Here is a 17,262-nt window from a genome sequence, read left to right on the forward strand (position 1 = left end):
AGTGGACAGCATAAGACATTTCATTTTTAATTGGGCCAAGCCATGTTAACATCCATATCCACTGTCTAATGCTAATCTGTGAAAAACAAGGTGCTCTTTATAAACTGATACATGTGCTATAGTGTCTTTGACTTCCTAAGCAAAGGACACTGACCACAATTAAGCCTTTCTTTGATGACTTGGGCTCATCTCCTTGATCCCTTCAAAGGATTCAATCACGGAGTGCATTAGTCCCTGTTCTGGCTCCAAGTGGTGCTGCTGCTATGTACCTATGGGATGCGTGCTGAGTGTGGACAATGATTCTTTGTGTTTCTAGTTCCAACAGCCTCTCTACCTGGTCGTGCTTCTAACGGATGCTGAAATCATCAAGGAGTTTCACCGAACACACTACGATGCCTTGTGAGGATGGATCTTGATCTTCACAGAAATTTTGGCCATCAACTAATGGAACACCTTTGATGCCTATTTTATTATATTTATTTTAAATCTTCACCTGAGGATATGTTTATTGATTTTAAAGAGAGAGGAAGGGACAGAGAGAGGGAAAGACACATCGAACTCACAGCCTTTTGGTGTATGAGATGATGCTCCAACCAACAAGGGCACAGCACCCATTTTACTTTTTTAAAATTATATTTCGTTCATGCTATTACAGCTGTCCCAGTTTCCCCCCTGTGGCTCTTCCCCACTTCCTCAAGCAATCCCCACACTGTTGTCCATGTCCATGGATCATGTGCACATATATATATTCTATTCTCTGTGCTGTACTTTACACTCCCATGATTATTCTGTAATTTACAATTTGTACTTCTTAATCCCTTCACTTTTTTTGGCCCAACCTCCGACCCTCTCCCATTGAGCAACCATCAAATTATTCTCTGTATCTGACTCTGTTTCTGTTCTGCTTGTTGTTTAGATTCAATTTTTGATGGATATGTATTTATTGCCATTTTACCACTCATAATTTTGATCTTCTTTTAAAGAAGACCCTTTAACACTTCATATAATACTGCTTTGGTGGTGATGAATTCCTTTAGCTTTACCTTGTCTGGGAAGCTATTTATCCTTATATTCTAAATAATAGCTTTGCTGGGTAGAGTATTTTTGGTTGTAGGTCCCTGCTTTTTATCACTTTGAATATTTCTTCATGCTCCCTTCTAGCCTGCAAAATTTTTTGAGAAATCAGCTGAGTCTTATGGGAGTACCCTTGCAGGTAACCGATTTTTCTCTTGCTGCTCTTAAGATTCTTTTTGCATCTAATGTTTAGCATTATAATTATGACGTGTCTTGGTGTGGGCCTCTTTGGATTCATCTTGTTTGAAACTCTGTGGTTCCTGGACTTTGTATGTCTATTTCCTTCACCAAGCTAGGGAAGTTCTGTCATTTTTTCAAGTAGGTTTGCAATTTCTTTCTGTCTCTTTCCTCATTCCTGCACCCCCACGACGCAAATGTTGGTACTGTTAAAGTTGTCCCAGAGTCTCCTTACACTATCCTCATTTTTTTTGGATTCTTTTTCTTCTTTCTGCTGTTCTGATTGGTTGTTTTGGTTTACTTATAATCCAAATACTGATTTGATTCATCCATTGTACTGTTGATTCCCTGTAAATTATTCTTTATTTTAATTAGTGTGTCTTTCCTTTCTGACTTGTCCTTTGTTATGCTGTTGAGGTCTTCACTGTTTATTTAGCATCCTTATAACTAATGTTTTGAACTCTGCTTCTAGTAGATTGCTTATCTCCATTTTGTTTATTTTTCTAGAATTTTGTTCTTTTTGGGCCATGTTTGTGTCTTCATTTTGGCAGCCTCCCTGTGTTTTGTTTCTATGTGTCAGATACAGCTGCTCCATCTCCCAGGCTTGGTAGAGTGGCCTAATGTAGTAGATGTCCTGTATGGCCCAGGTACAGCCTTCTCTATTACCCAAGCTCAGCACTCCAGGTGCACCTACTGCATAGGCTGTGTACATCTTCCTGTTGTAGTTGAGCCTTGATTGCTATTGGTATGTCCAAGGTCAGTTACCACCTGTGTTGTCTGGGGTCACACTGAATAACCTACAAAGTGATCTGCAGCTGGCTGCTACATGTGCTGGGCTTAGAGGTGCCCAAGCAAGGCCAGGCTGTGAACCAAGGCTGGCTGCCATGGTGCCCATTTTAAACAGGTCATTCTTTTAGTTGGCATTTCAGTGCCTATCAAATTTTGATTGGACCTCTTTTTTTAAAAAAAGTTTGCAATTTCTTGGGAAAAAAAAATAGCCCTTTCAATAAAGACAAAAGTGGCTGAAATTGTGGCCAGCATGTTCTACATAATTCACAGTCCTTAGGGTTTAAATAGGTCTTATTTAGGAAGAAAATGTCCTTATTCTTTTCTGGTTCACAATTATCCATTTCTTAACACTTTTCCAAATAGAGACACTATGGGCAAGGGATTTTTATTTACCTGAGAGGTGTGAGGAAAAGCTCTTTAACTGTAATTGTGTTAAGAGTGTGTCATGACAGTCCTGGCTATGTGGCTCAGTTGGTTGGAGCATCATCCCATAATTGAAAAGTTGTAGGTTCAATCCCTCATCTGGGCATATACAGGAGGCAACCAATCTCTCACACTGATGTTTCCCTTTCTCTCTCTAAAAGCAACGAAAAAAATGTCCTCTGGTAAGGATTAAAAAGTGCATCGTGACAGCAATTGACATTTGCCCCTTACAGGTTTTCTTTCTTGTTGCTTTATTTACAAAGGACTATTACTTGCCCAGGTTTTGTCTGTTACATCTGTTAGGCTGAGACACGTTACAGGGATAATTTCATGGACAGAACCCTTATTTATAGGGTAGCACTGAACACCACACATTTTAGCCTACAGATTAAAGATAATGCTGAGTTTTTAAAAAAGAAAAGTATGTGGAGAATAGTGGAAAGGCCAAAGAGAATGCCGGGGAAAAAAAAGTCACGGCTCACAATTTATATCCTGCAGAAAATGGCTTGTCTATATTTCATGTAAAAAATAATGGGAGGAACTACTATTCCTAAAAAAGGAGATAGCAGTAGTACAATCCAATACTATAGTTACACATTTCTTTTGGGTAAATATTATATTTAAGAACATAGCACTTCATAACTTTTTAAAGGTAAAAATGTCAGAAATAGTGGGTGGGACAACAATCATGAGAAGAATTACTCATAAGTTGTCCGATAGGTAACATAGTTTAAAAATTAGATTTAGTGACTAAAGCTTGTTTTGATGAAACTCTTAGGGAGAATGATGAGAAGTGAATGTCTGTGGAGCAAAGGAACACAGAAACACGAAAACCATAGCAGTTTCCCCTGTTTGGGGATTAATTCTTTTCTCAGAGACCTCTTGGTGTTTTGGTTACTATTTTAAAAGTTCTTCAGTGAATTTTTTTCTAGGATCATTAGCTTCCAAGAAAGAGCTGTGAGGCTTTTTTTTAAACTTGAAAAAAGACAGAACGTACATACTGCTTTACAACTGTTGGCTATCAGACTCGCGGTCTTCTTAAAGGTCTTTTCAAGGTAGTGTGCAAATCTTTCATTCTCATTCTCTTTTGACCCAAGTTGAAGAAATTCACCTATAAAGAAGGAAAAGGGTCATTTGAGACATGGTTTTATTGCCTGGCTAAGTGTAAATTGGAATAAAAAAAGAAGAAAAGTTAGAATTAACCTACCACGCACCAGATCTTCAATAACCTGGGTTAAAATAGATATAACAGTTGTATTTCCAATTCGTGCCAGAGCTATAGATGCTACTGAAAGAATGAAATCTCCAGCAAGAACAGCCTAGAAAAGAAAAAAAAAAAGCTTTTAGAGAAAAGTGTCAGAACAATGGCACCAACAATGAAGTTGACTTCTCAGAAGATACAAACAGAATGGGAGGAAGGAGTCTTGGATGTTTTCCCTTCTTTTTGCTCAGAAGGAGCTTGTAAATCTCAGTAGCAGATTTGGGACATTGTTTGACATGCACTGGCTCTCAGAGTTTACCCAGCCTAGCTCTCCACGTCAAAGATGGCCCCGGGCCCCACCAAGAGGCAGCTGCCTTCAGTTTAGTTGCGCTGGACCATTTACTCTTCCCTAAAACCATCTTCTTGTGCTTAAGCACGTACAGCTTCTTCTGCCCCCACAGTCCCTCCCTTTGTTCATCTAGCACTTATTTGCATAATTAGCTCAGATGGCACCTCCAGGAAGTCCACTCAGATCCCTCAGTTTGATTAGATGCCTCTCTCCTCCGGGGGCACAGCATGAGTCACATAATGCTGCCTGCACACTTTCCCTCAATCAGTTATTTCCTATTTACTGAACTCCTCAATGGCTCAGACTGGGAATTATCCCAGGGAGGACTTAGCCTGCCCCACTGCAGGGCACAATACACACTTTTTCAATGACAACTAAACCAAGGAATCTGGGCAATGCTCTCTGCAATATGTTACACTGTCTTTCATTCCTACACATAATCTTTTTCTTTCACTTAACACTACATAATGTTTTTCCAATTTTCTTTAGATTGTGAATAAATGTCTATACTGTATTTGCAATTAATTATAAAGTAGACATGATTGAATTATATGCTATAATCGAATACATTAACTTGCATACTGAAAGATATGCCTAAGTGTTATGTTACAGAGTATCTATAAATGCTTAAGTTCAAAGAAATTTTAATTCATAGAATTTTTACACCATATTTTAAAGTTTATATTGTCTGTTGGTTTTCTAGTATCTAAAATTAGTGATGTTCACTATGTTTATCAATTAATCGTCATTTTATAGTTATGACACATGTATACACATAGAGACCCGTCCATCTGTATTACATCATTGGTAGCACAGGGCTCAGATCTCTAGGCTTTTACCTTTCTCCTCTTCTAGCCCTGGGGATCCTAGAGGCTGAAAGTTCCAGCATATGGAACTGAAGCCACTAGAAGTGGGTGAAGTGAGGGGTTAAAGGAAGGCGGGGCTGGTGACCCTGGCAGGGTAATGGGGGCTCATAGAGGAGTTGCTGTATGAATAGGATTTTCTTAAAATTGATATCATAGTAGCTTTTCTTTTTATTATTGAGTTTTAGTGAGAGAGGAAGAGGGGCAGAGACGGGGAGAGAGACAGAGAGAAACACTGATTTGTTGTTCCACTTATTTATGTATTCGTTGGTTGTTTCTTGTCTGTGCCCTGACAGGGGATCAAACCCACAACCTTGGTGTATGGGGACAATGCTCTAACCAACCGAGCTACTCAGCCAGGTCTGAGATAGTAGTTTTGAGAGGCAGAAAAGGGGAGAAGACTGGCAGGTGACCCTGTGCAGGGCAGGGCAGGGCAGTCTCATACCTCAAGGAGGCAGAGGGCAGTGGGAAAGATGTTCTTTTCAACCACACTCAGAAAGAGGCCCCCCAAAGGGAAGGCAGTCACAGAGGGGACTGGTCAAGGAGAAGACCTTAATTTGTTCTCTTAATCCTCCTCATCCAAGAGCTCAAATAAGGCTTTAGGACAGGCCCCAAACACAGATAGCTAGCTAACTGCAGGAGACATCATAAACTTACCTACGACTTTTCTAAAACAAAACTCGACCCCTCTTTACCAGTGTTCTGAGGTATGGAATTCTGTCACCAGAACACAAAACCTTTTCTGTAAAATTTGAAATAAAAACTTTACAAGTGAAATGGAAGGACTCAATTATACAACAAAGCCAGGGATATTAAGGCAAAAGTAGCATGTGAAGATAACAATTAACATGTATTTCTTCTTTTAATAAGGCCAATTAGAGGACAGCGGGAGCCAGGCACCATCGACATGTGAGCAAGGGGGAAGCGAGGAGAGGGAGCCTTTCACATGAGTGTTTTGTCTGTGCTCCGGCCTGTCAGGGTGGCGCGTGTGCGCTGGGAGGCGGCTGCTCCCAGGAGGCCTGCACGTCTTTACTTTTATTTGTTCAACTGCATTCCCACTCTTCAACCATGTTTTAATGTCCTCAAACAAAACTGTCCACTTTGCACACCCTTTTAAAGAAATGCTAATAAAATAATATAGAAATATGCTTTAAAATATAGACACAGTATGTGAACCAATCCCAATTATAGAGCCTCTGTATCAAAAGGTAAAATTTTCATTGTAAAAGAGTACCTTTGGTATATAGTTTTGAATTTGTTATCTTAAAACTTTTATTTACTTAAGTTTTTTAAAAGTTTTATAACACTCATACACTGCAGTCAATAAGTGGTTGCAGAACTAAACTGAACTGAGTAATTTGAACCCAAAAGTACAATGTGTGATTCTACATGAAATACGATTTTTGGAAAACTACAGAAATTTTTTTCCCTTATAATCAAAAGGAATTCTATAGAAAACAGAGAATAACCAGAAATATTATTTATTTTTCTACGGTATTATCTATCATTGAATATCTGTATAAAGAGAAGACATGAATACTATTCTGAAAGTTGGAAGACCACATTTGAGGATGCATAATTTTTTAATAAGACACAAATGAAAAATAAATGTAATCCAAAGAGTGTGTGATTTGATAAGATAAAACAAAGAAAAAACATACCTTCTTTTCACCCCAGATTTTATTAACTGTGTGTTTTCCTCGCCGAGAACTTGCATCATCAATAACATCGTCGTGAACCAGACTAGCGGTGTGGATCATTTCTGCAATTAAGGCTATGGCGCGCTGGCTGGCTTGCACATCTCTAGTTAACAGAAAGTAATGCTTTTTAACAGAGACGCTGCCTATAACCTCCTCAGCAATCATCTTGTGAAAACTGGACATCAGATCTAGGACAAAGAATTTTATTTCTCTAAGAGAAACCGTAGAAAAACTCTAGCTTCCCTACAGAGACATTTCTATCACTAGGATTACATTTTGTTTCATGCTAAGATTGTTTTATGGACACAACATTAATTAAGAAATAGAATTCGTATGGTTAACAACAAAAAGAGAAAAACATCATAGATATCTGACCATCAGGCTCAAGAATCATCTTTCTTATATTACTGGTCTTGGTCAGTTGTCAAGTTTACAATTAGGTTACAATTAAATTTTAGGGGTGGAGGGGGAAGACAGGTGAGAAGCATTCTAAAAAAGTGTTATTAGAGAACCTGCAGTCACTATGTTCAAGGTTTTTCATGCTCTTAACTGTTTAGCAAGAAGACCTTCATAACCAAGAGAGAGTTTTGGTGAAAAATTTCTTCTGATTTGTATTTAAACTTTACATTAGAAATTTCTCCTTTCATTTCCCAGATTTAAACCAACTATAGGATAAATACTCTCAAGAAGATACGTAGATGTTGAGTTTTACAGCCCCCAGTAAGGAATGGCCCCCAGTTCCTTTTTAATCCTCATTATCACCATCATGATCTATGAGAATTGAAAAAACAACAACAACACTGAATTTCAAGAAAATCAAACTGGGGAAATAGTCCACTGAATTCTTTGAACCCAGAACATATGCCTGACTCAAACATGTTAATCAAATGCTTCACTTACTTCAATAGCTTACTTTTCAAATATCATCAGTTTATCTCTTAGAGGGGAGAAAAGTGAGAGGGATACTAAAGCATGACTTTTTCTTGAAAAACCTAGTGTGAACAGATGTAAAAGATACAAGTGCTCATTCTGATTCCTGAGACCCAGGAGAAAGCAATGAAAAACGAAGTGTAGCTACATTGAAGATGCTGGACTTTACCTACAAACACTAAATCAGCATGAAAACATCTGATCTTGCTTTAAATATAATTGTATAATATGATGGCTTGCTGGCTCCTCTGACCCAAGATTTTAGAACTAAACCTCAGAACCTTCCAATAGCTTTTAGCTCGGAAATCAATTGTAAAGTGCTGCTCATTATTTATTAATAGGTTACAATCATAACAGTTCTAAGTACTTCCAGATCACAACACATTCTTTAAGGAGGAAAGAGTAAAGCAAAGAGGACAGGGACAGGTCTTCGTATAAAACCACTCTCTTAAATGACAGAATGGAGGTTTGGGTGGCTTCTACGAGCCTGTTCTGAATCTCTTGGTGAGACCCCCACAGAGGCTGGAGTGGGAAGCTTGGACCTTAAGCATTTTTCAGATATATTTATTGGGCCCTATCTTATTTGAATTGAATGCACAGGAAAAGATACAGACTTTTACAGTTTTGTTTTTTTAATATAAAGGCTATTTTTTAGAATATTTTCTCAGTTGGATTTCGGTCTAATAAAATATATACTTCCTACTGGTTAGTAGTGGAACTTACCTTAAAAAAAAAAAAAAAGTTAAAGCCTCTAGCTTGTCTCATACATTCCTACACTGAGTACCACTTCCATGACTACAAACTATGTCAGCAGACAGGGGTTCCTCACTGAGACACTAGAGGTTTTGTGAAGATACTAAAACAACAAAGGTTTCTTTAAATATTTTTAAATTTCACAGACACTGTAAGTATATGAAAATGTCATTTTGCATGGCTAAGTTCTTGACAGATGGAAAAAAGATTCTTGCTTAGAATTTTATCTGGCATTCTGATATAGCCCCTACATAGAACAAACATTGCATTTTAGATGCTTTATAATTTTATCTAATGTACTTTCCCCCACACAATTAGGTCTTAACGTGTGTCAGCTTGTATCTGGAAAATACTGCCACTGCTTATCCAGAGCACAGCATAATGGGGGGGGGGCGGGGGGGGCAGATAACCAAAATCTAAAGACTACAGAAAAATCTCACACGATCTTTAAGACAAACTCTCTGAAGTGCCAACTGAGTTGTGCCTTCAAGAAGCTGGGCACCATTTCTACTTCCTGCTGTGAAATAGCCGCCCCACCCTCCCAGCTTCTCGAAGAGGTGCTAAGAACAGCCAGGCAGGCAGGCAGGAGGCGTGAGAAGAGGGGTCCGGCATCCTGCAGGCTGGCTGGGTCCTCTCTACATCACACTGCGGGAGCATGGCGCGATTCACACCCTCAGCACATTTGTCTTTCTTTCACTAGATTTAAAAATGAGACTTTGATAATGAATAATTTGAAGCATAGATAAAAAAGATATAATAATATAATGACCTCCCTTGTACACTTCAGCCAGCTTACATATGATTTAAAAAAATACTTTTTCTCCCTATTTCTCCCTATTCATACTAATACACAATGTGAAGTCTGAAACAAATTACAACTCCCAGTGAGGACAAATTGTCTATAAAAAAAAATCGAACCTTGGCAATGTATTACGTGGTTTGGAATAAAGGAGATAAGCAAATATATTTTAAAAGTTCAAAAATTTCACTTTAACAATAGAGACAGAGAAATTTCTATTCCTAAATCTGGAAGTTATATATGAACAGAGTTTTCAAGTGGTATACAAAAGACTCTATTTCTACTTCAAATATTCTTCTGTTTATCTCTCCTGACAATTCTAAAAATAAGTGCTTCACTTTGTTTGCTGGAACTCTGACATACTCGGTATTTCTTACATATCTATCCCTGGACCACCTTGTTGGAACCAATACTCTTTAAAATACAGACTGAGGCTCAGACATAGTGAATCAGAATTTCTAATGGTGGGGCTCAGGAATCTGCATTTTTAAAACGCATGCCGGGTGAATCCGATGCACAAAAGTTGGAAACATGGCTCTGTCTAGTGGGAGCATTCATTTAATTTACTGTAAGTCAAATGGAAGATTTTCTTAAGAAGGGCTCTGGTATAGGCTCATCCTTTGCTGGCTCACTGCTACATCAACTGATAAAGGGTGGGAAAACGGAATGCAAGTCTGTCCTCTCCTAAAGGTGACCTGAAAGTTGGGAGTATCAGTTCAAAGGTCTTGTGCTGAGGACCCTCCCAAGTCTCTTCGCAGCCCATGAGCAGAGAGGCTCACCTGCCCTGAGAAACACAATCACGGGAGGGAGACCCTTCTTTCCTCTTATCCTCCACATCTGAAGGAGTTTGGAACTCATCTTTCAAAGGATATGTTTGAAAGAATGCGAACAGAACTTTGTCAGTTTCGTTCTGAAGAAACTCATTAGTTAATAAAATGCACATGAGCCCTGTCTGGGTGGCTCACTTGGTTGGAGTGTGTCCCTTACAACAAAGGTTGCAGGTTTGATCCCCAGTTGGGGCGCGTACAGGAGGCAAGCCATCTATGTTTCTCTATCATACTGATCTTTCTTTCTCTTTCTCCCTTCCTGTCTTTGAAATCAACAAATCTAAATTCCTAGGGTGAGGATTTTAAAAAAATGCAAATGAAGTCTCTCCGTCTTTCTCTATACAATTCTCAGGATGTGAATTGCATTTCTCTACTGTTCCCTGATAAAAGTCCACATTTTGTTTTCAGTATGCTGAACACTACATCCCTACAGACTCAAATAGACTTTATCTTTACATGCAACTGAACAGACTTGCCATGAGTTTGGGTCCCTGAAGTACTGAGGGTGGAATGTGTCATTCCTCACCTTCTGGTCTGCTCTGCCAGACCCATGCTGTCCTCAGTCTTTCTCAACAAGCAGAACCACACCTGGCCCAGCTTTCCAGAAGCTCCCCCTGCCCCTTTCTTGCTTTAAGTGGCACGGAACTAACAGCTAGATGTTTAGCTCATTAAGAGCCTGATCCAAAGGGTCCTTAGGGGGGTCCTTATTCTCAAGAACCTGGGGCCTAGAGAGTAACACAGCTGGGATACTGTACTACCCAAACGCCCGCCTCCGTCAGGACTCACAGCCCAACACTGGACAGGGCCTTCCTGCTCTGGTCGTTGACGGGGAGAACGACACTGCAGCAAAACATTCCTGGAGAGGGCAGTCTTGGACTTACTTTTTGAACCAGTAATACTTTTTCTGTGCTATATTCTCCCATGTTTTCTGCAATCAACAGTTTATACAGGGCAGTAAAGCAGACTGAAAAACCTTTCACCTATTGGGACAACAACTGACAGGAGTTAGAGTACCCCTTTCCATGTTATCTCTGAGGGCAACCAATGGTATTATGTACTAATCAAAGATACTTAAAATATAAACACACAATCTCCCTAGACGAGTTGCTCTCAACCAAGGATGACTGTGTTCCCCCGGGGACACTTGGCAATGTCTGGAGGCCTTTTGGGTTGTCATCACCTGGGGGGGGGGGGCACTAATGGCATCTTAGAGGGCAGGAGTGCCACTATGTCCTCCGTCAATGCACATGACAACCCCACCCATCACAAATAATGACGTGGCCCAAAATATCCGTCACACCCACACTGAGAAACCCTGCTAGAGACCACATGAGACGTACTCAAGTTTGGTGCAGAGGGAGCATTTCTGCTGCTCTGCCTTCTAAGTGGATTGAAAATGAGTATGATAATGGTTAAAAAGTCACTACCAGAGATTTCACTGCTTGTTCAAACTATACTGGGAGCTCTTTGAAAGTCTCAGGTGACTGGGAGATGCGTGGAGCATGGCGTGCTGTGTTGGAACTGGGGAGGGGCTGCAGTGGAGGAGGAAGAGGGGAGAGCACGCTCGGAAACATCTGATGTTCATTCTGAGAGCATCCTTAAATTTAGTGCTGACAAAGGCATCCCTTAAGATACTCTCTATTGACAAAAGGGAATGGAACACAAATGTTCGACACTAGGGAAATGTATAAGTACATTATGGTCTACTGGAATTTCCATCAACAGATCACATGATGTAAAAATAACTATGAAGACACTCCAGCAAAATGGTAAAGACTTTAAACAAAGCAGAACTCAAAATTATTTATAAATGACTAAGTACAAGAGGGGAGGGGTAGAGGCAATGGCAAAGATGGCTACATGAGACAATATGGATTTAACATATTCCTTTCCTTTTAGGATTTAACATTTAACATTGCAGTTGCTTTAATATTTTAAAATTTTAAATATATTTGCCCTGGCTGGTGTGGCTCAGTGGACTGAGCACTGGCCTGTGAACTGAAAGGTCACTGGTTCAATTCCTGGTCAGGGCACATGCCTGGGTTGCCAGGCAGGTCCCCGATCGGAAGCATGCAAGAGGCAACTGATCGATGTTTCTCTAGCACATCGATGTTTCTCTCCCTCTCTTTCTTCCTCTCTTCCCCTCTCTCTAAAAAGAAATAAATAAAATCTTTAAAAATTTTAAAACTATATTCAAAACTCAAAAGTTGAGGACTACAGTTAAAACACCTCTTTTAAAAAAGATTTCTCTCTGGCACATTTCCAGAAGTCACAGGAAGGCAGGCACTGATGGGTGAGGTGCCCAGAATTATGGCAAAGTTTATCACTTTATAACCACCCACCTTTGGACTAACAGGCCTGTGTGGAAAATGACTACATGTGGGCATACATCCTGGTAGCCTTTACTTCTGAATCAGAAAACTGCATTTGGCTTTTAGACTTCTTTCTAAAATGCCTGTTTGCAGCTGAAATTGTTCTTCCATGGATATGAAAAAGGTGGAAAAGGAAGGTGTCCAGATGAGATTCCAGAGTGGCCTTAGTGACTCCAAGTCAGAAGCTACTCATCACAAAGTGAATTCTTAGCTAATGCTACTTAAGCACAGACAGGAAACTAAATGGTAGCCTCAGGAAGGAGGAGGACCTGCAAAATATAACAGAGGAATGGAAGTAAATGACTCACCGGGAGTTATTATGGTGAATGTTACACGCTCGGGCCATGAGCACCACGATAACTGGTCGAAAGGCTTTTCCTCTTCCATCAAAGTAGTATTCAGACATTTCTTTAAGTTCTGTTGGACATATGAGTAGTTCCTGAAATAAAGTGTCTCTGTGTTAATGTGGCATCATAGTTGAATAGGAAAGCAACAGGATTTCTTTTTCAAAACTTGGATTTGATTTCAGTGTATTAATTTTAATTGAGAAAGTCAACACTCAGTTGAAAAAGGTTCCTATGTGGCATGGCAAAAAACCTGGCTGCCATGTAACTGAGCCGCCCCCAGTGGCTCCCAGAGACAGCAGGACGGGGAGGAAAGCTTGAGGGGGCCCAGCTTGGAAGACGGAGTGGAGGGAACAAAGACAGGAGTTTGGGAGCCTCTGAGGCAGGAGGGCAGGCTGTTCTGGGTGGGGAGGCAAGGTTGCGCCTGGAGCAGTGGGGTGGGGGTGGGCGGTGGTGAGAAACAGCAGGACTAAGCTCATAAAGGAAGTGTAAGACGTGATTTGTCTGATGGCCAGCAGCTTACAAATGAGATGAGGAGACAACACTGTTTTAAAAAATAAATATTCAGTGAATAATGCAGTTGTAACTTGAAGAGTACTATACATTGAATATTATACTATAAGTTCAAAGAAGAGAAAGCAGTGTGGACTAGAAAGACCCAACATTTCACAGGAAAGATAAGCTTTAATCTGGTATTAAAGGATAAGTAGGCCTTTGATTTGTGAAGATGATTAGTCTTCAGGCACAGAGGTGTGTTTGTTCTACCTGCTACTCAAGGACTTGCTAGAATGAATCAGAGCTGACCCCTTAGTAGTGGGAGCTAAGAATGGACACAGAGGACCCCCCTCACAGCGAAGGAAAAAACTATACCTCAGTCAGTCATTAACTCACTCAATTACTGACTTGGTGCCAAGCACCATACTAAGTGCAGAGGTTATAAAGATAAATGAGACAGCCCTTGCCTATAAGGAGCTCAGAGTCTAGATGGGGAGAAGTAATAAAACAATAACTGCAATAAAACACAACAGTATGACAGGTGCTGTTACCCTAGAATCACACAGGAGGCACCTCTGGCTCAGAGTGAATGAGGTGGGGAGACAGCAAGGATGACGGCCATGGAAATGAGGGTGACCTAACCTAAAGCAGTGCGACTGAAGGCAAGACACAGACTAGGGCATGTGGAGGGGAAAGAGGGATGAGTGGAGGGTCCTTCTGGGGCTCCTGAAAAAAACAGGAGAAAAGACAATGAGTAGGAGAGTAGAGATTCAGAAATGTTAAGTTCGATATAGTCATGGCCACTTAATGGAGCTGCCAGTGGGCAGTTAGGTGTATTGGTTTCTGAGTGATGATTCAATCTGGAACAGAGGTATTATTTGGGTGCCATTAAGTATGAAAATGGGTAAGCTGAGGACATGGAGGAGGGGCCAACAGAACCCCAGGGAATGGCAAAACTAAAGGAGGCATGGTAGAGGGGACAGAGAGGAAGCCAGGACGCAGACTGAAGGGTGAAGAATTAGAATAAGGGATGTGCAGGAAGCCAGGGGGTGGGCTTCCTGGAGTGGGAGTGGTCAACGGCATCCAATGTTAAAAAATACTCAAGGAAGATAAAAACTGAAGTGTCTACTGGGTTTATTAGAAGGGAGCTATTAAAGACCTAGGCAAAGGTAGGTTCAGAGAAGAGGCTGGAAGGAAAGGCATAGTGTGATGGCAGAGTGAACATGAAGGGGCAAAATAGAGGCAGAGTTAGGGCATTCAGTGATAGAAGGGAAAGGGTGGGGCACCGGGTCACGGGACAGTCCTTTAAAAGATGGACATGAACAAACTGGAGCACCTAAAAAGGACAGGAAAGGGACAGGAAAAGCGAGAGTCAGCAGATAAAGAATAGGCCACTGGGGGTGCAGTTCCCAAGGCACTGGGGATGGAGCTTCACTAGTGGTAAAGGGACCGTTCTGCAAAGGAAGAGACATTTACTTCATGTAGACGGGCATAGGTGAGCTTGTCCATGGCAACAGAGCAGGCACCGAGGGGGTTCCTCCTCATGGTGTCCACTCGGCCTGTCGAATGGGAAGTGGGGCTGCTGTGGACACAGCCAGGTGGGGTGGAGGCTGGAGGAGAGAATCTCGAAAGGGGAAGGAAGCCGAGGCAGGCATGTAAACATTTCTGGACACCATTTCAGAATTCTAATGAGGTTGGTTGGGAACCACTGAAGCTTTCGGGAAGAAAAGCATTTAATGAAGAAAGCCCTATTTGGGGCAGTCAGGCACTGATGTGTAGAATTAGGTAAGGAAGACGAGAGAGGAGTCACGAAGGCTTCAGTATTTCAGTTGTGTGGGGTAGGTGATGCAATCGAAGAGAAGACGTTAGCTAGCCCTCCGGACAGGCGGGTGCTGCCTGTATCACTGTTTCAGTTGCCCAACTCTGCAACAACCTCTTTCTGGATGGAAATGGATTTCATCCTCCATGTTGCCCTATTGCTGTTGCTCAAGTTCTGAAACTGGCCATTTGTGAGTCAAGTTTTTGTACCTATCAGAAACCTGCATTGTCTTTTCATTAATTCTAAAAGCTCAATGTTACTCCACAGCATCGTGAAAGCATCTTACCTTTCTAATGTCCTCATACAGGCCTTTCAAGTATCTCCTCCCAAGTGTGAAAGGATCAGTGTATTTCTCACCACTCCATGTTTTACTACAACAGCACGTGGCCGATGTGGTGTGATGGAGCCTGGGACAAGTGCAAATGCACAAAAGGTAAACTTGAGTGTTATCATAAATTTTCAAAGTAAGAATTATATACACACATGCATATACAGACACGTATAGTAGTCAGATGATAGAAAATTTAAGCCCAGATACTTGCTGGAAATTAAGCATTAATCCAAAAGGGTCAATATAATTTTGAAAAACATAGAGAATTCTGTTCTTGCTAAATAATAGTGGTTTAAACATTACCAGTTTATTTTTACAACCAGGGCCTTGAGAACCCACAAAATCAAAAAGGAAGGAAGACTAAGCATGTTTATTGTGTTCTGAGTTAAGTTTAATTATATCACCATTTTTTTGTGAAAAGACAGAGATCACACAGAGCAGATATTATAGCACTTATTTAAACAACATATTCAATTTGCTGGACTAGCCCACCACAATTTGGAATAGAAATTTGCTGACAATATGGCTAATAATTTTGGAGTTGCAATACAGCTTAGAAACTTACCGTGATATACTGTACATATTTGAACAGGCAGATGTTAAACTCTTCACAAGATAAAAATAGGATATCTAGAAAATAAAGGTATTAAAAATTGTAAGCATATTCATAAAAAACTTATTACGCTAGATAAATAAAAACTCCCATAGAAAAGATGGTTGCCAGAGGGGAGGAGGGTAGGGGAAATGGGTGAAAGAGGTGAAGGGACCAAGGAGTACAGATTGGTCGTCAGAAAATAGTCACAGGATGTACAGTACAGCACAGGGAACAGAGTCAATAATAGTGTAGTAACTACGGATGGTGCCAGGTGGGCACTGGAAATATCAGGGGGAACACTTTGTAAAGTATGATTGTCTAACCACTATGCTGTACACCTGAAACTAATACAAAATATTGAATGTAAATTGTGATTGAAAAATAAAATTTCTTAAAAAGCAAAAAATAAAAATTAATAAAAACTCCCATAATTCATAATAGATATAGTTGTGATCTTTTAGTTGTCTGTTATAGGTAGATTGTAAACTTTAGAAAAATGATAAAAGTTTCTCTTCCTTATTACAAAAGTAATATTTGTCATTACAGAACATGTAAATAAGAAAAAAGGCAGAAAATTAAAAAAAATCTATAATCTATCCCTGCCTCCAAAGAAAGCTGGCTTCCCTATTCACAACTGTCTTTGCAGATGTGAAGGTAGTTTTAAATCAGTTTCCTTCTATTTAACTAAGACTGGCCAGAGAATAGTAAAAGATCAGTGTTTTTCACATTCTTTTAAATTCTTACATTGATTTAAAACAAGAATAATCAAGATTCCAAAAGCATCAGCCCAGATGTTAAAAAGCAAAAAGATTTCAGTGTTACAGAGGAAATTTACATGTACACAAACAGTGCCTATTTTAAGTCATTTTTCCTAAACCTATTTGGAAATGCTTCTTTTTTAAATTATTTTATTTTATTATTTTTTAATCAGTTTTGGAAATGCTACTTCTTGGTATGTAATGGCACACAAACAAACAAGCTCAGCAGCATATTCTGATATTAACTTAATCTGAGGCCAAGAGCAGAACTTCCAGCAGAGATGGTAATGACAAATGTTAGTTCCAACAACTACTGAGCACTATCCTGGTCAGGAATACTGCCAATCTCAAAGAATTCAGGACACAGCCATTTCGAAAATTACTCATCTAATGTAATGGCTCTTACAGAGCATTTGAAGAAAGCATTGTGACAAAAGGGTAAATTTAGCACAAGAAAATAAAACTAATTCATTTTATTAGTAATAAAATATTACAACGTGCTTTTACACTATCTGACCCTCACAACTATTTGCTTTATATACAACCAGAGAACTTGAAGTTGAGAGGTCAAGTTTGAAAACTGGTATACAGATGCTCCTTGACTTACGGTGGGATTATATCTCAATAAACTTATTATAAGTTGAAAATATCATAAGCTGAAAG

At 40.0% G+C, this 17,262-nt stretch overlaps 2 protein-coding genes across 3 annotated transcripts in view; one reads left to right on the forward strand and one right to left on the reverse strand.

The window, feature by feature from the left end:
• The window catches only part of PDSS1 (decaprenyl diphosphate synthase subunit 1), a 42,266-nt gene that overhangs the window by 19,817 nt on the left and 5,187 nt on the right, over positions 1-17,262 (reverse strand). For both annotated transcript variants that reach the window (XM_045857748.1, XM_045857749.1), the window contains exons 2-7: positions 15,812-15,876; positions 15,202-15,322; positions 12,566-12,696; positions 6,538-6,679; positions 3,671-3,782; positions 3,465-3,574 (exon numbers count right to left, since the gene is read on the reverse strand). In XM_045857748.1, coding sequence (XP_045713704.1) covers positions 3,465-3,574; positions 3,671-3,782; positions 6,538-6,679; positions 12,566-12,696; positions 15,202-15,322; positions 15,812-15,876 — 681 coding nt within the window. The remainder of the gene's footprint in view (positions 1-3,464; positions 3,575-3,670; positions 3,783-6,537; positions 6,680-12,565; positions 12,697-15,201; positions 15,323-15,811; positions 15,877-17,262) is intronic.
• Positions 14,014-17,262, forward strand: part of LOC123831076 (protein adenylyltransferase SelO-like) — a 55,897-nt gene continuing 52,648 nt past the window's right edge. Inside the window, exons 1-2 of the mRNA XM_045857711.1 lie at positions 14,014-14,066; positions 15,183-15,348. Of these exons, the coding sequence (XP_045713667.1) occupies positions 14,014-14,066; positions 15,183-15,348 (219 nt within the window). The remainder of the gene's footprint in view (positions 14,067-15,182; positions 15,349-17,262) is intronic.

This window comes from Phyllostomus hastatus, unplaced genomic scaffold, assembly GCF_019186645.2.
Source record: "Phyllostomus hastatus isolate PE091 unplaced genomic scaffold, TTU_PhHast_1.1 phas_scaffold_1674, whole genome shotgun sequence".
In the NCBI taxonomy this organism is placed as follows: Eukaryota; Metazoa; Chordata; class Mammalia; order Chiroptera; family Phyllostomidae; genus Phyllostomus; species Phyllostomus hastatus.